Source organism: Protopterus annectens, chromosome 9.part0, assembly GCF_019279795.1.
Source record: "Protopterus annectens isolate FY-2018-M chromosome 9.part0, PAN1.0, whole genome shotgun sequence".
In the NCBI taxonomy this organism is placed as follows: Eukaryota; Metazoa; Chordata; order Ceratodontiformes; family Protopteridae; genus Protopterus; species Protopterus annectens.
The window spans coordinates 1,739,350,792-1,739,372,488 of record NC_056743.1 but is presented as its reverse complement, the minus strand read 5'-3'; the positions used below and the strand labels follow the sequence as shown (position 1 = coordinate 1,739,372,488).

At 42.2% G+C, this 21,697-nt stretch overlaps 1 protein-coding gene across 1 annotated transcript in view; it reads right to left on the bottom strand.

The window, feature by feature from the left end:
• DNM2 (dynamin 2) overlaps positions 1 to 21,697 on the bottom strand; it is a 1,995,561-nt gene that overhangs the window by 1,539,081 nt on the left and 434,783 nt on the right. The window contains exon 5 of the mRNA XM_044082335.1: positions 2,458 to 2,618. Coding sequence (XP_043938270.1) covers positions 2,458 to 2,618 — 161 coding nt within the window. The remainder of the gene's footprint in view (positions 1 to 2,457; positions 2,619 to 21,697) is intronic.

Genomic DNA, 21,697 nt, shown 5'->3' with positions numbered 1-21,697 from the left:
TTCCTTGCAATCCCCATTACACTTAAATCATTGAGTAAACTTTACTTAACAGCATGCAAAGAAAACCATACAGCACAAAATAGCACAATTAAGTATTTTCTTTAGTTACAGTTAACTTTCTCCCCTTTCCCCTCCCCCAAAGCATTTTTCTGAACATTAATGACATGAAGTAGTGCATACACTTTAGAATCCCCCACAAGTCCAACAAATTCTGAAAGTCCAATATTTCCAGATTTTCTTGTTCCGTTATATATCGCAAATATAATTACTGCACTGTAATGCCACATCAAGTTACTGGTATCATTGTTAATCTGTCTCCCAAATCCTGTCTCTGCTTCAATTCCAACGCACTCTTGATTCTTCTAGTCAACTCACACTCTCTCTTCCTTCCCTCCAACATTTTCCTTTGAAACTGTGGAAAAGGTTTCACAGATGCAGTCTCTCTGTGGTCTTTATTACCAGAACACGTAGCAGAATCTTTTTCCATTTCATAGCTCACTTTTTGTTGGACAAACTTTATATTTCTTCCTTAGCATGTACTCCATCAAAAAATGATTATGTCCCTCCACAGAAGAATATCTGGAAGACAACTGGGTACAGCAGTTTGAATCTCACATCTGTGTCTTGACATTCCCTGAATAGTGGAATGAATTTACTCCTCTTCTGCCTGGTGTGCAATGAGCAATTCTCCAAAACACTCTGTCACTTTTTGTATTTTGTCCTTCTGTCACATTTTTGTCAGAATAAATTCCTTTTGCTGGTAGGATTGCATCTTTACTATTAAAGGTCTAAGGCTGCTTTCTCATACCCAGGTTAGGAACATACACATGACCTGCCTTTCAACTAACAACTTCTGCCGTGGAATGTCAGTCCAGTTGGTTATTTGTACTTTCATAAAATTAATGCAGTCTTTTCCTTCCAGCTTATCTGGTATAGCTGAAAATCTCAGGTTTTCTATATGCGCTCTATCCTCTAATTTTATTATTTTTTGAAACAGCGCTTCCTAAGTAGTCTCCTATTCAGCCAACCTTTTCTTCATTGCAATCTCTGATTTTTGCAGCTTTATCACCTCATCTGAATGAATTATCTGTTTAAAAATTCTGCCATTTTTTCTAGTCTTTTGTTTGTATTGATATGCATCATCAGTGTTTTGATTATGTTAACCAAGTCTGTGCACAGTTTCTTCTATCTTCTTGTAGATTACTGGAAGACGGTCTGGAGGTTGCACTGCTTTTTGCTGAACAGCTGCAGAACTTTCCCCACTCAGTGTTTCTTCCTCACGTTTTGTAGCTGATTTTTTTCCAGGTGCTCTGTATTTGTTTTTTTTCCATGGCATTTATCAGGCAGTACACTTACTAGCCAGTTACTGAAATTTACCCATAAACACAAACATCTACTGGCCTTCTCTGTAGAGTTTCTGTTTTCACATTGACTAACAGCTTTACTTGGTCTTTCCAAATGTGCAGCCATCTTGGGAGTTGGATTGTCCTTTCTTAGTCCCAGTATTAGAAATAAACATCCGATAAGCTTTTCTGAAGAAATTGGATCTGTCCAGATAGGATCTCAGCTGCCTAAGCACAGAGTACCAGAGTATGTAGAATCCTTTTCTCCCTGGTTGTGAGGTTTAGGATACAACGCTAGGAGACTGAAGGTCTGATTCAAAGTAAACTAAATCAACCCAAAGATAAGTAAGACATCTAAGGAAAAAAGCGAGTGCCATTCAGTCTTTAAGGAGACATGACTGGAGCTACGCATTTTGTAAAAATCACTGGTTTGTCAGAATTTACTAGTCGTTTTATTTCTGATTGCCCATTCACAAAGGGAGATGATTTTTTTTCTTCCAATGAATACTGTAACTGGGGAGAGTAAGTGATTGGCTTCTATGAGTAACAGGTCATCTGTGCACACAGTTATCTCAAGTGAAAGAAGATAATAAATTATATAGTTAAAGAATAATGAGAAGAGAAGGGATCCTAGGACAGAGCCTTGGGGTAGTGTAACATTCTGAGTTTCTGGACCTGATAAACCTGGAATGCTCTGTACTATATTAACATGTATGCAAGCTAAATTCTTGAATATGTGACAGGACACTGTGATGCAATGCAAAACAGTTACATTCTACTTTACACAGGTCCCCATTACTTCTTTTTCCACAGCTTAGCCAAGTTGTAGTCCTACACTACTTAATCAGGGATGAATGTAGGACATATACAGAATTGTAATTGTAGTGAAACAATTGCCACTTAACTCACTGTTTACATAGCATAATGTTCACTTTGCAGATTAGCAGATAGCTATTCTTCCATGTTTGCAGTCACCTGTACAGCAGTCAAGAGTTACTCTGATGTTCTGGACCTCCTATAATGTAAAGGATTCCTTGTGAATGTTTAAGTCAATGAAATACAAATGGGTGGATCGAGCCTTGACCTGCTATTTCAATATCTACAAACATCTTACCTGATTGAGAACTTTTTGTAAGTAGGGAGTGCCCATCCTGTCTGCCAAATGCCTATACGCAGGATGAGACAGGAAAAACTTTCTTTCTGCTGACAGTGCTGCTTTAATATCTTTCCTTCCATCAATATCTTTCTGACTTCTGTTCACAACTCCAATGTAACCTTAAATTCAAAATGACACAATATTAACATATGATGTTTCAATATTCTATAATAAAGCACTTATCAAATTATTAAATTACCACTTAAATGTATGTAAAGCTCCATTAACTCACAAATTATTTAGCTCATTTCACAAAGTACTACTAGTCCTGATTGTGTACACATGACATGTGTACATCACTAATGTGCACACCACTGTAAATTTACTTAAGTGGAATATATGCCACCTAGCCCAGTGACGGCAGACTGATGCCCTATGACCCAGGTGACCCATGGTCAATCAGCAGTACAGGTTTTGGAAGGGACCAGGGAGAGGAGGATGGGCTTGAACAGCTGATGCCAGTGCAGTCATTCTGAGGGGAGATAAATGGCCTGGCCTGTGGCACCAACCTTCAGCACGTTTCAGCTATAAGGGTAGATTACCCCAGGTTACAACATTTGGGAGGTGGAAGATTAAAGGTCCAGGAGCCCTTGGACAATGGTCAAAGGGAAGCAAGATGTAGACCTACAAATGGAATCAAGCTTGTAGCACTCTGTTAGTCCAGTGGACCATGTCACATCTTCCAAAATACTTCTGGACTCTAACCCTTTCCAAAAAGCCATAGATGAAGCCAAGGCCCTGGCACAGTGGGCCTTGAGCTGGCCTGGAATAGTTTTGTTGTGGTGAGTACAATTAGAAGCTATGTACTTACTATAACCTGGCATCAGTGTTATCCATTTTCATTCTTCTTCACGAATGGGTCTCGGATCAGATTCGGCTGCATATACAAGACTTTGGATCCAAATCTCAAGATTCTCCCTCTACCGATAATGCTCTATTTCTACCCCCAACTCCTCAGATCAAGTTTGCTGCCCTACTGTCCACTGTATTATACAGACAGAACAGGCACCAGAGAAAGATGGAGGCTCAAACCAGAAACACAAGAGTTCCAAAATCATCCAAATATCCTTCTAGGAGTGACAGGGCCGGGGGATGGCTGGGACAGAAGGTGAGAAAGAACAAAAATGGACAACATAGATGCCAAGTTATGGTAAGTACATAACTTCTTAATCTGATGTTGTCCTTTTCACTCTTCTTCACAAATGGGTCAGAGTACCCTGCTAAGCAACTCTCAGGAGGTCCTCAAGGAAGGACATCCTGGAGCACTGTGGAACCAAAGGACACTCTGCATCTGGAGACTATGTCTAATTTGTAATGTGTAACAAAGGTACGAGTCTTTGACCAAGTGGCTGCAGTGCAGATATCATCAATGGAAGTTTTTGAGGAAAAGGCAGAAGCAGCAGCCATAGACCTTGTGGAATGAGCACTAGGAGGATGAGGCAACTCCAAATCTTGTTGGGAATAAATCAGTGAAATACAATTAGTAATTAACTTGGCCAGAGTAATTTTAGAAACTGCTTGACCCAAGTGGTTAGGGAAAAAGGATACAAACGGCTGACCAGACTTCTGACACTGTTTTGTTCTGTGAAGATAAAAGCGTAGCTGTCTATGAAAATCAAGAAGGTGCAGCATATATTCGTCCTTATTAGTAAAGTTTGAAAAGAAAAATGGCAATTATATGAACTGCTTAATGTTGGTCTTCATGGCCACTTTAGGCAAAAAAGAAGGGTTGGTTCATAGAGACACCTTATCCTTACAGACAATAATGTAAGGAGGCCTAGCCGAGATAAGGCCTGGAGCTCAAAAACTCTTTGCTGAAGTGATTGCTACTAAAAAGTTTTCCAAGAAAGAATCTTCATATCATATTTGCTTGCAGGTTCAAAGGGTTTCTGAGTTAATCCCTGAAGGACCACTGTGAGATCCTAAGGAGGAGAGGGATCCTTTATCGTAAGTCTGAGGAGGAAAATTCCCTTCATGAAAGCTTTATATCATCTGGAAGTTGACAAAGGATTAATTTCCAGTGTGGAAGTTGGATACGGCTGCTAAATGAAGTTTAATAGTAGAAAAACTAGCCCCTTCCTTAAAAACAATAGTAAGAAAAAGAATGGCTGAAGTAGCAGCTGAAAAAGGGTCAATATTCAGCTTGGAAGCCCATATAGAGAATCTTCTCAATTTGCTTCTGTAGACTTTATTGATACAGGCCGCCTGGGAGGCAAAGATAATGTCACAAACTGGGGAAGCGAGTCTGGACCATCTTACCATCACTGAAAGTGGAGAAACAATGTCATCAGCCTGGGGACATGGGGACTGGGATATTGAGTTTCTGATGGGTGAGATAAGAGATCTCAATCCCAGACAATGGAGCCCACTCAGGGAAAATATTTCAAGTGAAACCACAGGAAGGGGAACAATACATATTAAGGTCAGAAGGGGGCAATGAGGATGACTGAGCTGTTCGGGCTGCTTGCTTTCTGTAGGAACATCAGGATCAGTGGAAGAGGGAGGAAGGCATAGAGGAGACCTAGGGGCCAAAAGTGAATCAGAGCTTCCCTCGGTGACTCCCACGGAGGGGGGAATCAGAGCAAAGTACTTTCTGCACTTGTTGTTGAGGGCTTAGGCAAACAGGTCTCAGCAAGGCTGGCCCAGTGGCTGAAAATCATATTTGCTACTGTTTGATTGAGGGACTGCTTGTGAGGAATCAGAATGGACCTGAGTGTCTGCCAGCATGCTGGTTTTCCCTGGTATTTGCACTCCAATTAGAAAGTGGTCTGAAGACATCGCCCATTCCCACATTCTCATAGCCTCTCTGCACAACAGGAAGGATAGGTTCCTCCTCGTCTGTTGAGGTACCAGACTACTGACATGTTGTCTGTGTGTACTGTAATAGTCCCTAGGAAGAAAACATCCTCTAAGGTTTGCAATGTTAGGACTGTTCTCATCTCTAGGACATTGATATGCAACTTGGTCTCCGAAGGGGACAACATGCCTTAGGCCATCTTTCCCTTGAAATGCCCACCAACCCCAGCTGGGAAGTGTCAGTGGTCACTGCAGCTACTAGGCATGAAGAGAGAACAGCCTGCCCAGAAACAGGCTGCTTAACTAGATCCACCAGCAAATATGACATTTGCAAATTTGAGTAAGTTTTATGGGAACAGATAGAGGCTGACATAGAATAGACTTGCTGTACCTAGAGTGTTCATTGGAGGATTTCACATGAAGAATCTTGCTAGAGGAACTAGAATAATGGCAGCTGACAGTGACCCAAGAGCCCATAGCACTAGTTTTGCTGGTGGGGATGGATGAGACAGTATGGCCCACACCTGAATTCTCAATTATGTGATGCGATGAAGAGGTGATGATGTCACTTGAGTTGTAGTACTCAGCTGAGTTCCTATAAATTCCAAAGTCTGTACAGAAGTTAGATTCAATTTGGCATGGTTTACTGAAATGCCCAAGGAGCTGGAGATCTGAAGCAAGTAATCCTTGGCTTGTGGAAGCTGATGAGTGGTTGGGGAGGTGAGGAGCTAATCGTCAAGATAGGGAAACACCTGGAATCCTTTGACTCTCAAATGAGCTGCCATGACTGCCATGCACTTCGTGAACACCCTGGGGGCTGTGGTGAGTCCATAGGGCCGTAGTCTGAATTGGTAATGATTGGCTCACACCCAAAAACACATGTCTCCTGAAGCGCCTGTCTATTTTGATGTGACAGTATGCATCCTGGAGATCTATACAGCATATCTAATCGGCCTTACGCAGAATAGGCAGGATGGACTGAACTTGAACCATTTGCAACTCTGACTTCTTTGCATACTGATTCAAATTGCTTAGGTCCAAAATTGGTCTCAAGGCCTCCATTTTCTTTGGCACTAAAAAGAAGCGGGAGTAAGTTCCAAATCCTGTTTGGGTGGGAGCTCCTGGATGACTCTTTTGTAGCAGATTTTGAATTTCTTCAGCTGCATATTCCCTCTGACTGGATGGAATGTTGGGGAGTTTCTGTCTGTGGACAGGAGGTGGAAGGGAAAAGGGTAGGTAGTAATCTCTGGATATGATACTTAGCACCCATGCATATCTTGTGATATTTATCCAGGCCTCCACGTGAAATGAAAAATGACCCACGACTGCTGCAATAGCCTTAGCTATATGGGCTATAACCTTTAATGGATATAACAGTCAGACAGCTTCCAAAGCTTCAGTGCACCATTCAGGCACTCAAACCATTAGGCAGCTGAAGTCGAGCTGCCAAAAACATAGGCTTGTACTCTATGCCATTCAGAACATTGCTGATACTGAACAGAACACTATTCTGCGGCCTTTCAAGGATCAGTCAACTTGTGCTGCTCCTTTGCTGGGAAGTTAAGTTCCCTTTGAGAAAAAAAATCCTGCACATTTCAAATTTATTATTTAAATGTACTTTCCTTGTTAGGGAACTTTTTTTCTAGGAGTTTGTGTATTAATGGACTGTCACAAGACTTCAACATACTTATAAACTTGAGCGCACTTTTTTCCGCTCTCCAGTTAAAAGTATTTGGAAACATTTTTTGTGTGGAGAAATTGTGTTTATTTTTCTTTGTGGCTGGAAAAATGTATAAAAGTTCTTTTTATTCTTTTTTGTGGGGAAAAACAACTTTTAACAACTTTAAATTTATACCAGCTTATAGTGCTTATTCCCCCAAGAAAGAGGTGCCATTTTCAGACTGACCATAGGAAAAAAATACCAGTCCACAGTCAGTCCTTCTTCCGGCCACAAAAAGAAAAAGTTAAGCAAATAGCCATTTCCACCACAGCAGGCTAGCAATCTGCTAAAGCTGCTAATGGGCAAGTCTGTATTCAAAGCTGGATCCTCAGACCACTCATCTTTTCCCCGGATACCTCTGGTGTAGCAACTACAGCCATTATGGACTGGGGTTAGCCACATCCTCTGGTCTCTTGGGGTACCCTCAGTAGGCAAGGGAGACCCACTCTTGTTGGTCCTGGGAGAGGTATGACTGAAGTCTTCCTGTTTATTCAGAATACTGTGTCCATCCCTGGGAAAGCTGCTGCTGCAATTAACTCCACTGGCCCCATTTTTCCTGTGAAAATGAAACAAAATGAAATGCATCTGCTCCTCCTCCAATTTTTCTGGAAGGAGCAGTTTACGAGATCTGGCTCAGGGATTAATTCAGTCTATTGATCCTTCTTATAGGATTCTTTTCTGGTAAAAGAACAAGGAATGCCTTTCTTCCTGATGAATTTGAACAGAAAGAAGGGACAGATGCAAGGTTTTCTCCTGAGATTTCAAAATCAAGTCAGAGGATAGCAGAGCATCTGATTCTCTATCTGGAGGGTTTCTCATTCTAGGACTATTTCCAGAATGTGCCAGCGTTTAAGTGGGAAACCACTGAGTTTTTTCAGTTCCTCAGAAAATACTATGAGCTCTAAGAAATGGAATTTTCAGAAACTTCACACATTCCTCCAGTGTTGTCAGATTTAGAGGATGTGTGTGTTACTTGCCCACAGTTTTCCCCAACAGTTAGCCTGCTATTCATAAAAGGCAGACAGATTGTATACACTCTGCTACTAAACAATGAGCTAATTCCAATCTTAAATTTCCTGAAAGTGTATGCTTCAGCAACTTTGATTTTCAGAATTTTGAATTTTCAGGCTCATGTGTTAAATGTGTATTTTGATTAATTGTGAAAGTATGAGGAATATTTTGTCTGCAGTTTCTTCATGTGAGGGAAAATCTGCTTTACATGGTTTAGTGTCTTTCATCTTACAGGTCACAACTTATTGTTTAAAGCACGGGTTCCCAAACTGTGTGCTGCGGCTTCCTTACAGGGAGCAGCAAAGCTTAGCAGCTGATTGCAGGTAAGTTAATGCCTGTATGAGTGTGTGTGTGTGTGTGTGTGTGTGTGTGTGTGTGTGTGTGTGTGTGTGTGTGTGTGTGTGTGTGTGTGTGTGTGTGTGTGTGTGTGTGTGTCTGTCTGCATGTGTGAGTGAATGAGTGCATGAAAGCAAAATTCTGTGTGTGAGAGAGAGATCGGGAGAGTGAGCGATGTGTGAGTGAATGTAGGAATGAATGAAAAAGTGGCTGTGTGTGTGAGATCGGGAGAGTGAGAGCAATGTGTGAATGAATGCAGGAATGAATGAAGAGGTGTGCGAGATCGGGAGAGAGTGCGATGTGCAAGTGAATGCAGGAATGAATGAAGAAGTGGGTATGTGTGAGATCGGGACAGTGAAAGATCGATGTGTGATTGAATGCAGGTATGAATGAGGAAGTGGCTGTGTGCATGTGAGATTGGGAGAGTGAGAGCAAAGTGTGAATGAATGCAGGTATGACTGAGGAAGTGTGTGTGTGTGTGTGTGTGTGTGTGTGTGTGTGTGTGTGTGTGTGTGTGTGTGTGTGTGTGTGTGATCGGAAGAGCGAGAGGGATGTATGAATGAATGCGTAAGTTGCTGTGTGCTTTTTTTTGCTCTAAAAATCTGGACAAAGCCTAAAATGATGGGGGGACAAAAAGGCACAAATTTGAAATATTGCTCTTACCAACTTAGAAAGTTGATAGAATAATAGGTTTTGCATTGGCATGAATTCTCTGAAGGATGTGGAGTCAAACTCAAACATTTGTCATTATTTAAATAATTCAATCCTCAACTATTTGCCAGAAAAGTACAGATTTTAGGAATAACACACCAAAAATATGAGGCAAAAATCTGGACATTCTGTGAAAATCTATACAGTTGAGAGGTGTGAATCACATACACACACAGTCACTTCCTCATTCATTCACACACACACACACACACACGGCCACTTCCTCATTCATACCTGCATTCACTCACACATCCCTCCACTCTTCTGATCTCACATACACACACACGGCCACTTCCTCATTCATACCTGTATTCATTCAGACACACACAGCCACTTCCTCATTCATACCTGCATTCATTCAGACACACACACACACACACACACACACACACACACACACACACACACACACACACACACACACACACACACACACACACACACACACCGCCACTTCCTCAGTCATACCTGCATTCACTCACACATCCCTCCACTCTTCTGATCTCACATACACACACATGGCCACTTCCTCATTCATACCTGCATTCATTCAAACACACGCAGTCACTTCCTCATTCATTCACTCACACATCGCTCTCTCTCCCGATCACACACACACACTTCTTCATTCATTCCTGCATTCACTCAAACATCGCTCTCACTCTCCCGATCTCACACATACACACAGCCACCTCTTCACTCATTCCTGCATTCACTCACACTTGCCACGAACTAATAAGCTTAACTGCAAAACCGCGAACTGTTCGCAGTTTATTTTGCAGCTAAGCTTATTAGTTTGTGGCGCCCCTGTGAGGAAGCAGTGGCTCTCCAGGGCGCCGCAGCGCAAACTTTGGGAACCCCTGAAATATGCACTTTATGTGTGCCGTGGGGGGGGGGGGGCTTGGGAAAACCTGGATTCAGCAAGGGAGCTGAGAATCAAAAAAGTTTGGGAACCACTGGTTTAAAGTATGTGTATGACTCTGTTAATACTTCTTCCAGGGCTATGGCTAATGATACTATTTTGAAATGGTTTGCTTGGCTACATTCTCAAAACTTCCAGAGGATGTGAAAATGAGATTCTACATTCGATTTTGGAAAGAGATTTAGATTTTGGACCATCTGCTGCAGAGGTCATCAAAAAGTGTGATGAGAGAGGTACATACATAGAATCCCAAAGATTTTTTTAGCTATCCAAATTTTCTAAGATTCTCTAACCCTTCATCCAGTTTTGGCAGGAAACAAAATAAACAGTCTCAGCAAAATTCTGATAAACAGATGTTTAAGAAGAAATGGCAATGGGGTTCCAAAAGAATACAGGAACTCTTCAAAATCAAGTACAGTCCAACAAGTCAGAATGACTAAGGAACCTTATCCCCCCACTCACACCCACCCTAGCAGTCCATTTTCCCTTCCAGAAAGTCTGAATCTTCACTTTTCTCTTTGGCAACAGATAGTTTCTGATAAATGGCTGGTTAAGATTGTTTGTCAAGGTTACAAAGGGCAGTGGGAAGAAATTACTCCTTTCTAGGGGGTTACTCAATCCACCACACCAGACTCCTCTCTTCCCACCTGTCCTTCAACATATGTTTTCTTGGAAAGTAAGAGCCATATATAGATATTTTTGGTGCCAAAGAAAGAAAATGCTTGGATACCAGTTCTGGATCTTTCTTTCCTAAACCAATTTGTGATCGTGCCAAAAGTCAAATTTCTATAACTTCACAACCTATTACCCATTTTGTTTCTCATTTAAGTTTCCTGGTAATGCTGGACTTACAAGATGGATTTATGTCTCTATTCATCCAGACTTCAAATTGCTTCTCATGGTTTTGGGTGTCTGGAACCCATTATTAGTTTTCTGTCTTACCCTGTAGTAGTGTTGTTCACAAGGTGTCTAGCTCCAGTTATAGCTCATTGCAGGTTACAGGGTATCCACATTTTTCCTTGTTTAGATGACTTGTTAATCTTTGCAGAGTCTTTTTCAAAGCTCAAGAATCTCTCACTTGGGTGAGAGATCTCTTACACAAGCTGGGGTTCCAAGAGAACATTCAAACGTCTTTTTTTTTTTACATCAGGTACTGGATTGTGTTTCTGTGTTGTCTGCTAAACAACTCAGTTAAACAGCTTTTCTTCCAAAGGAAGAAATAGATCTAGATCTATTTCTAGGGTTTTCCACTCCGACTCGCAGGAAATAAGCTTGGGTCTTCATGGCATCTATGACTCTTGGATACTTCTAGCAAGACTTCACATGAGAAAGATACAATGGTATTTGAAGTCTCTCTAGTCCCAGCACCATCATCAGTTATCTTTTCAAATCCCGGCAATGGGATTGTCAGAAGAGAAATCACAGCAAATAAATTGTTGAAAACTTTCTCCTCAACATATATGCCATCAAAAGCTTTTGTCCCCCCGCACCCCCCTACATCTTCTACATTACAAGCCTAACAACTCCTATAATCAAAAATGACAAATTGCCAGACTAACAGTTTTTGATTAAATGGATTTTCAGTCAAAAGTACTTTGTCTTTTTCCGACATTGTGCGTTTTAGTCAAATATATATGAAAGATCCATTTTGTCTGATTTTTCACCTGGTTCTACTGTGGTTGTCAGATCCAACCTATGCACCAACACTGAAGCTTCTTGGTTCTAGGGCTCAGACTCCTCCCCTACACATAACTTCCTGAACTCCACTTCAGTACCTCAGATCGAGTTTGCCCCCCACCAATTCGTATTATACCCATGTGCAGATACATTAAAAAAAAGTTATGTACTCACAATAACTTTCCATCTGTGTTGTCTATTTTCATTCTTCCTCAAAATATGGGTCTGGATCGATATTTGGATCGGACTAGGCTACTAATTCTACAGCTCGTGGAAACCACAAACTCTTGAGCTCTTCCTTTACCCATAATGCTGTAGTCCCCCTCCTTCTCCATATCTTTTTTGCAGCTCCTTAACGTAAAACATTGATATATTTTACATACTATGGAAAATCATTTCCTGGAGCTCAAAGAAAAGGAACTTGGTTCCTGAGGTACTCTCTCACTGTTCCAAAAGTCATCAAAGAAACATGGTAGAGGCTGGAGGGAGGGGAGCTGAGGAAGAATGAAAATGGACAACACAGATGGAATGTTACGTTAAGTACATAACTTCTTTATACACATACACAGAAATACACAAACTGATGGCATATATATCTAAATGCATACATGACGTAACCATCACCAGAATCATCATCATAAGAGCCAACCAAAAACCCTGATTCACCAGCAAAGTATAGGAGTATCTGAAAGAACATGATGTGACATTCAAATCAAAGGTCAAGGAAGCTCTCAGTGTGGCAAGGTCACCTGAAAAGAGGGATAAGGGAAGCATAAAGGGCCTATGGAAAGAAAGTCCAGAACCACTTCAGTGACGTGAGAGACCCCAGGTGCATGTGGCATAAAAGCCATAACTGAATACAAACCCCAAACAGAACCAAGATGCTATCCTCCAGAAAAAGGAAGCCAATCTGGTGGTCCCCTGCCATAAACAAACTCTACAACAGAAGGAAAAAACTGTTGCAAAAGAGAGTAAAATCCCATGAGTGGAAGAGTTCCCTGGTCAGCCTCAGTAAGAAGCTGAGCTCCCTTATAAGATCCTCCAAAGCTAGCTACGAAAACAAAATCGCCACTGATTCTAGGGACAACCACAAAGCATTTCTATAGCTATGTCAAGAATCTCAATAGCAACATCTAGATCTGCTCTGAGTTACAGCACAACAGCATGAAAATTACAGAACCAAATGATACTGCCAACGTCCTGGCAGATAGGTTCAGTGCTAACTTTACCCCCCTCTCACCCCCTAAAGGGCCAATATCTACACAGAAAGAATGCAGAGTCCCTGTAATCACAACTACGCAAGTAAAAGCTGCACTCTTTAAAGCCAAAAACACAGCATCCATGGGACCGGACAACATCCCAGGCTGCGTTTTACACGAAATTCAGAATGAACTGGCTCCCCACCTAAGCACCATGTTCAATCATAGTCTCAGATCAGGCTTTGTGCCCGCTGAATGGCACACAGCAACAGTTATCCCACTCAACAAAGGGGGAGCCACCACTGATCCTGGGAACTATCACCCTATTAGCCTGACGAGCCTGGTCTGTAAGGCCATGGAACGTATCATTGTGGAACTCAAAGACATTGGTAACCTCCAAACTCTGGATCCCACCCAGTTCAGGTTTGTGAAAGGCAGATCATGCCTCCTGAACCTGATTGACTTCTTCCAGACAGTCACCAAAGCTGTATACGAGGGTAAGGTGGTTCACACAGCCTATCTTGACCTCGCCAAGGCTTTCGACACCATCCCCCATTCTGGAATTATAGCTAAACTCACCAAACTAGGTATAAATCCCTATGTCACAAGATGGGTTGCCAACTGGCTCACTGACAGAACCCACACTGTAAAAGTTGCAGACTCCAAATCTGACTTCAAACCAGTGACAAGTGGAGTACAGGCTAACACAGAAGGCCTTTGGCTAATGAAGTTCGCAGATGACTGCAAACTAGGAGCCATAGTCGAGTCCCCAAATGATGTGGACATCCTACAGAAGGGGCTCACTGAGACAGATGCCTGGTGTCAGAGGCATGGCCTCAAGCTCAATGCCCAAAAGTGCATTGTCATCCCCTTTGGAAAAAACTCTGCACCCATGAACTACCACATAGGTGGCAGTCTACTTAATGCCGAATGTGTGATAAGGGACTTGGGGACCCAGGTGGACAGTAGTGTCTCCTTTGATAATCACATCACCACAGTAGTCAGAAACCCTTCTACATGGCACACCTCATCAAAAAAGGGTTCTCATCTAGGAAAAAAAAAAGAGATCACTGTTCCCCTGTACTCAACACTCATTAGACCCATTACAGAGTACAATGCCCCTTTTGGAATGCAACTCACAAGACATCTGCAGCAGCTAGAAAGGCCACAGGAGTACCTCACAAAGAGGATTACTGGCCTCAAAGAGATGCCCCACATTGACAGTCTCAAAAAACTCCAGTTTACTCCGTAGCATATCGCCTACTCTGAGGTGATCTCTGCCTAACATGTAAAGCTATGTCAAACCCAGAGCTGTTGGACATGCTACACCTAAAGAAATCCCAATCCCTCTGAGCTACACACTCTACGGACCTAAACCTTGTCACCACAATAAACAAGACATGCTGGAGGATTAGATTCCTGTCCCAGAGACTTCCCATACTCTGGAACAAGCTACCCATCTATGTCAAGCAAAGTTCCTTATTAGCACTCTTCAAGAAAAAGCTTGATAACTGGATGGGAAATAGTAAATACACCCTGGGGATCACTTCTGTGGCTCTGCTCGACAGGGCAGGAAAATAATTTTCTTGGGTGGTGTAAGCCAGGGAACCTTGTTGGCTAGGCTTACTTAGGCCCTTGGGCCGATAGCATAGTACCTACCTATGAACCAATGCGAGGCAGCACAGAATTCCTGGATAGGCTGAACATCTTCTGCAGGTTTGGGGACAGGAACAGCTCCAAGGCACTAAAACTTGCTACATACCCAGGAGACAAAGTGCTCGGCCTAAACTCAATAGAGGTGAAGGGAACCCTACAGCATGTGAACCCTAGGAAAGCTGCAGGGCCGGACATCATGGGAAAGGTGTTAAAGGACTGTGATGAACTAAGCACTGTACTCACAGATATATTTACCATCTCGCTCTGTCAAGCAAAAGTACCCAAATGCTTCAAAAATACAATTATTCCACTGCCAAAGAGATCAACTCCCTCAAGGCTTAATGACGATAAACCAGCAGCCCTCACAACCACTGTTATGAAAAGCTTTGAAAGGTTAGTCAAAAAACAGCAAGCCTTGCAGTGGCACTACATACACTCCAGTTTGCATATTGTGCCAATCGCTCCACTGCAAATGCCATTTCGGTTGCACTGCATCGCTCATTGGCACACCTTGAGAACAAAGACCGCTATGTTAAAATGCTGTTTATTGACTCCAGCTCAGCATTGTCATCCCACAAGCTAATCGAAAAACTTGTTCATCTAAGTATCAATGCCCATATGTACAACTTGACTGAAAGATCTCAAAGGGTACATGTGTGGGCAATAACTCTTTGAAAAGCATCACAATCAACACAGGAGTACCTCAAGGCTGTGTGTTGAGTCCACTACAGTTTACTTCACTAACCCATGACCATAAAGCTAAATTCAACACCAATCACATCATCAAGTTTGCGGATCACACTACAGTTGTGGGCCTCATCAATAAAGGAGATGAAAAAGACTACAGGGAGGAAGTGAGCTCACTGATTGACTGGTGTGTCAAGAACAGCCTAGACCTTTAATGTCAACAAAACAAAGGAGATCATAATAGACTTCATTTTTATTAATGACCTCAATACTGTTTTTCCTCAAGCCACCTGTATTCAATATGCCGATGACTCCACTCTAATATGTTCTTCTAATTCATCTATCTCTCTTCAAACCCTTACCCAAACAGTATTTAACACTGTTGAAAATTGGTTTACTGACCATTGCCTCCTCCTTAACCCTAAAAAAACAAAATTGTTACTCTTTGCTCCCACCCAAAAGTCCCCATCCATCCACTTCACAATTACCTCTAACAACAGTACCACTATTACCCCTGATACTACTACACGTCTCCTGGGCATTACTATAGATAATAACCTCAGCTATGACGACCATATCAACAATACTATACTGATGGTCAATAAAAAACTTGGCTCCTTGTATAGAATTAAACCTTACCTCACACCTCTAGCTAGAAGCACCATTGCCCAGACCCATCTCACTTCTACCCTATTCTATGCCTCCCCTATATATACCAATCTATCAAAATCTAATCTAAATAAGCTCGAAACTAGCTATAACAATATAGCAAGATTTGCCACTGGCACCCCTTTTAGAACCCACCACTGTCACAACCTTAAACAACTCGGGTGGTCTGAACTACAAAACCAGCTAGTGTATAATCAACTAGTGATCACACAAAAAATCCTTCATCACCCAAATAATACTCCAATCCTCTCTAACTTAATCTCCCCATATAAAAATCTAGCGACGCTCCATTCAGCTAATAAGCTACTAATCGCCCATATCAAATCTAATAACAAAGCTGGAGACTCCCTTTTTACCAACGTTGTGGGAAAAATATGGAATAAGCTTCCTATGTCACTCACATCTCTCTCATCTACATCTCTCTACAAAAAACACCTCAAAGAACACATGAAAAATCATTGGCTCTGTCCCTGCGCGAAACCTGACTAAACCTTACTTTTCCTATTACTATCTCTTCTTGCTATATGTCCTCCTTCTGGACTTTGTCCCCTCTCAACCTTTAATCCTAGAAGCTAACTTTATTCAGCCCTCATATGCATCTTTTTTCTCTACCTACATCTCTAGTTCCCCTACTTTGACTTACAAATGGCAACATTAGTACCACAAGTGTACCTGTATCTCCTTATATCCAACACCCATGCAAAAACTCTAAACTACTTTTCCTCTGCTTAGACAAACTTTTTATTTAATTATAACCCATACACTATTAAATTATCTTATATAGTAGAACCTTAGTAACTTTAAGTATCATATATAGTAATTTTGCTATGTTTGGAGCATATCTCCACATGAAAGCTATTCAGTGTAAGTAGTGAATTTTTATTTTGTAATTTCTATTTTGTAATTTTATTTCGTAATTTCTATTTTTGTAATGTTTTTATGTTTGGAGCTTATCTCCCTGGGCCTCTACTGAAAATGGACATTAATCCAGCTAGACTAGCCCTGTCAACAAATGTAAAATAAATAAATAAATAAAACACTACCAGCTCATTCTCCTCTCATGAGTAATGGCGAGAGAGTGGAAAGAGTAAAGAGCACAAAATTCCTGGAGGTTCACATTGCAGAGGATTTATCTTGGTCAATAAGCACCAGTCATATAGTAAAGAAGGCTCATCAATGTCTGCATTTCCTGAGGAGACTGAGGAAAGTGAGCCTACCACCTTCTATCCTCTCCACCTTCTATAGGGGTACCATAGAAAGTATCCTAATGTGTAACTTTTCAGTGTGGCATGGGAGCTGCTCAGCTGCAGACCATAAAGCCCTACAAAGGGCAGTGAAAGTGGCAGAGAAGATAACGGACTCCAAACTTCCAGCACTACAGAAGTTATACACAGCATGATGTTACAACAGAGCTACAAAAATAATCAAGGATCCTACACACCCTACTTATGAATGGTTCACATGCTTGTCGTCCAGCAGAAAATACCACAGCATGTGCTGTTAAAAGTCCAGGTTTAGAAACAGCATCTTCCCTCAGGCAGTAAGACTCGAACTCTGGCAATATCCTCAGGGAAACTGGACGCTGACAAGATATGGGACAGCCAACTCTCTTGGTGCAAACAAGAGACAGTTCGGATTCTAAACATTAACAATAAAGAGATGGCAATGAATGTGCAATATTACACTAACTAGATCCTGTTATTCAATGTGAGAATCACACAGTACAATAGGAACTTGTGCAATAAGAAATCATTAAACTGCTGAAAATTATAGATAAGGTAAACTGTGGGAATATGTAGGTGGAATAACCGGTCTAATGTGAAATGATGAATATATGTCCAGTGTATGTGCTATTCTATGTACGTATACGTCTTCTCAATTCGGGCCTGATGCATGCAATTTCATTTAGACTGCACTTGTATAGACTAAATGACATTAAAGTTTACTTTGACTTAATCTGATGTTATCAATTTTCATTCATTCCTCAACATAAGGGACAGAGTCGCCAGCTACCAGATTCCTGGGTGGACTCTAAGGAAGGATATTCCAGAGTACTGTAGAGCCAAAGGCTGTTCTTCCCCTCGAGACCAGATCCAATTTGTAAGGAGTAATAAAGGCATGAGGGTTAGCCCAAGTTGCAGCTGTAACATAGAAGGAAGTTCTGGATAAGAAGGATGATGAAGTCACCATGGACCTAGTTGAATGCGCCTTTAAGGGCTTAGGGAAGGATCAAACCCAGCTTTTTATAGACAAAGGAAATACAAAACTTGCTGACCCAATTTGGTTTACGAAAAGGATACTCACAAATGATACGATTTTGAAAATTTCTCATATCTGTGTGGATAGAAAACTAATTGTTTATTGTTTATGATTATCCAATATTTGTAACATGCATTTGCCTTTGTTACAGAAATTTGGAAAGAATAAAGGGAGATTAATGGCTTGATTAATGCATGAGCCTGACAACAACTTAAGAAGGAAGAAAGGTTTGGTTCTTAAAGACACTCTGTCCTTGTGAAAGATTAAATAAGGAGACTTAGAAGATCAGGCTTGTAGTTCTGATACTCTTCTAGCCAATGTTATTGCTATGAGAAAAATCATTTTCCAAATCAGGTATCAAAACTCGCATCTTGCTGCAGGTTTACAGAGTCTAGGAGTTAAAGCCCGTAACATTAAGGAAAGATCCCAAGGTGGAGTAGAGTCCTTGAAGGGGGCTTTAGTAGAAAGGCTCCTTTTGTAAAGGTCTTACAAAGACGAAGATGCTAATGTAGAATTATCAACTCCGATATGGAAATTGGAGATAGCAGCTAGCTGAGCCTCAACTGTATAAGGACAAGCCCCTTCACTGAAAATGGAAGTCAGGAATTCAAAGATCTTATGTACTGGTGCTGAAAAAGGCTCCATGTCATGTTGCTGTGCCCAAAGGACAAATCTTTTCCTTTGCTCTTGTAGATTTTTCTGGTGGAAGCCTTCTGAGAAAAAAAGAATGTGGCACACTGGTGACAAGAGCTTTGGTTGTCTGGCTATCAATGGAATTGGAGATACCATGCGGTTAACTTGAGACCCAAGATGCCCAGGTGAGTTATGTCTGTCGGGTGAGACAGGTCATCTGGAATCGGACTCAGAATCCAAAGCAGGTACAGACGATGAGGCCAAAGGAAGGAAAACCAAAATTGTCAAGGCCAATAGGGGGCAATGAGGATGACCCCACTCTTCGATCAGGATGCTTTCTGTAGAAATCTGGGGAGTCGGAGGGTAAGCAGAGAGGAGACGTGGGAGTCAATCTTGAAGGACAGTGTCTCTTGGTGACTCCCCCAGTGGGGGGATCAGGGCAAAGGACTTGCTGCATCTGTTGTTGGAATACAAATAGGGCACAGCATGGTTGACCCCATGGGCAGAAATCCTGTGCGTTTCGGATCCGACATGGATCCAAGCCGGCAGCTTTCCAAGCAAAGATCCGAGCTCCAAGCTCCTCCCCCTTACCCATACTACACTGCAACCTCCTTCCAACCCTCAGATCGACTTTGCCACCCATAATGTGACACACATCAACCCAAGAGAAATAACCTGACCTGATCACACACACTAAGCTTACAATACCCAGTAAGTCTGAGTCCAAGGACTATCACAAACCACTAAGGTCAGCGGGATAAGTGGGAGGGAAGGTTGATGACAAATGAAGTCTAACTACTCAGATGGAACGTTATGGTGAGTACATAACTTCTTTACCTGAAGTAGTTAACTTCATTTGATCATCAACCTGTGGGACAGAGTCCCTAGATACCAAAAGACCTTGGGAGGCCCTTATGGAAGGATATTTCGGAGCACTGCAGAACCAAAAGAAGCCCTTCCTCTAGATACCATGTCCAACTTATAATGAGTAATAAAAGAGTGAGAGGAAGCCCAGGTAGCCGCTGAACAAATGTCATCCAGAGAAACTCTGGACCAGAAAGCAGCAGAAGTAGCCAAAGAACAAGCAGAATGAGCATGAACCGTGTCTGGTTCTGGTAATTCATGATCCTTGTACACTTGCAGAATACAAAGTGAAATCCATCTAGCAAGAGTCACCTTCGAAACTGGTTTCCTCAAAAAGGGCTTGGCAAAGGAAACAAATAACTGACCAGACTTACGAAAGGGTTTAGTCCTATCTTATGTAAATGAAAGCGCAACTGTCTGTGGGCATCCAGCAAATGAAGTTTGTATTCCCCTTTGTTTTGAAAATTAGGGAAAAATACTGGGAGATTAATAGACTGATTGATATTTGACTTTAAAGCAACTTTAGGGAGGAAAGAAGGATTTGTCCTTAGAGAAACCCTATCCTTATGAAAAACTAAGTATGGGGGCTTGATACACAAGGCTTGAAGTTCAGACACTCTCCTAGCCGAGGTGATAGCCACCAGGAAGGCTCTCTTGCATGACAAAAATTTTAAATTAACTGATGCTGCAGGTTCAAACGGCGGCGCAACTAAGGCTTGAAGAACCAAGGTCAAATCCCACAGAGGGGAAGGATGCTTAATCGGAGGTCTCAGAAAAAAAGTGCCTTTGATGAAAATCTTACAAATCCTAAAAGCAGCTAGTGAACCTGAATTTTCTCCTACATGAAAATGGGATATAGCCGCCAGCTGGACCTTAACAGTGGAACAGCTGGCCTCCTGCTGGAAAATCTGAGAGAGAAATTCTAATACCGCTGGAATTGGGGCAGTAAATGGATCCAAATCGCTCTGAGAAGCCCAGATGGAAAAATGCTTCCATTTACTACAGTACACCTTTCGGGTGGAGGACTTGCGCGCCCCCACCAGAATGGACTTAACAGCTGAAGAGAGTCCGGGAGTCCTGGCAATTAGTAAGCTTGAGGTTGTCCAGATTCGGAGGAGGAATTCCAGAGGGGATGACAAATGACATCCGGAATGGGATCTAATATCCAGGGCGGAGCTACTAGTTGAGACGAGTAGGCAAGGGAACCAAACTTGACAAGACCAGAATGGGGCTATGAGGATAATCTTGCTTCCCAACCAACGAGCTTTCTGCAAGAATTTTGTCATTAGAGGTAGCAGGGGATACGCATAAAGAAGACCAGGTGGCCAAGCATGGGCAAGAGCATCTCTGGGGGCTTCCCCCCAAGGGGGATCAGAGCGAAAAACTCGCTGCACTTCGCATTGGACGGTGATGCGAAGAGATCGCAGCAAGGCTGACCCCACTTGAGGAAGATCTGTTCTGCTACACAACAGTTCAGAGACCACTCGTAAGATAAAAGGATAGTCCGGCTCAGTTTTTTCCCAAAATGTTGGATCAACCTGGAATGTGCATTGCTATCAGAAAACGGTTGGTGGAGATCGCCCATTCCCACACTCTCATTGCCTCTCAACAAAGCGGGTAGGACCTGGTTCCCCCCTGTTTGTTGATATACCAGACCACTGACATGTCTGACTGAATTGCAATCATTCCCAGAGAAAGAGAAGCATGAAGGGCTTGCAACGCCAGAAGGACTGCCCTCATCTCTAGAACACTGATGTGCAGAACGGTCTCATTCGGGGACCACGTGCCTTGGACCATCCTGCCGGAATAGTGCCCCCCCCACCCTAGTCGGGAGGCGTCCGTGGTCACTGTAGCTTGGGGCAGGGTCACAATAAAGGGATGTCCTTCCCGAAGATCCTGGGATTGAAGCCACCAGATGAGGGAAGTCTTGCACACCATGCTTAGAGGAATCGGGTAACTTAAGGGCTGGTATAACACAGACCACTGAACTTGTAAAGTCCACTGTAACGCTCATGTGTAGACGTGCACAAGGAACCAGATTTATAGCTGCTGCCATAG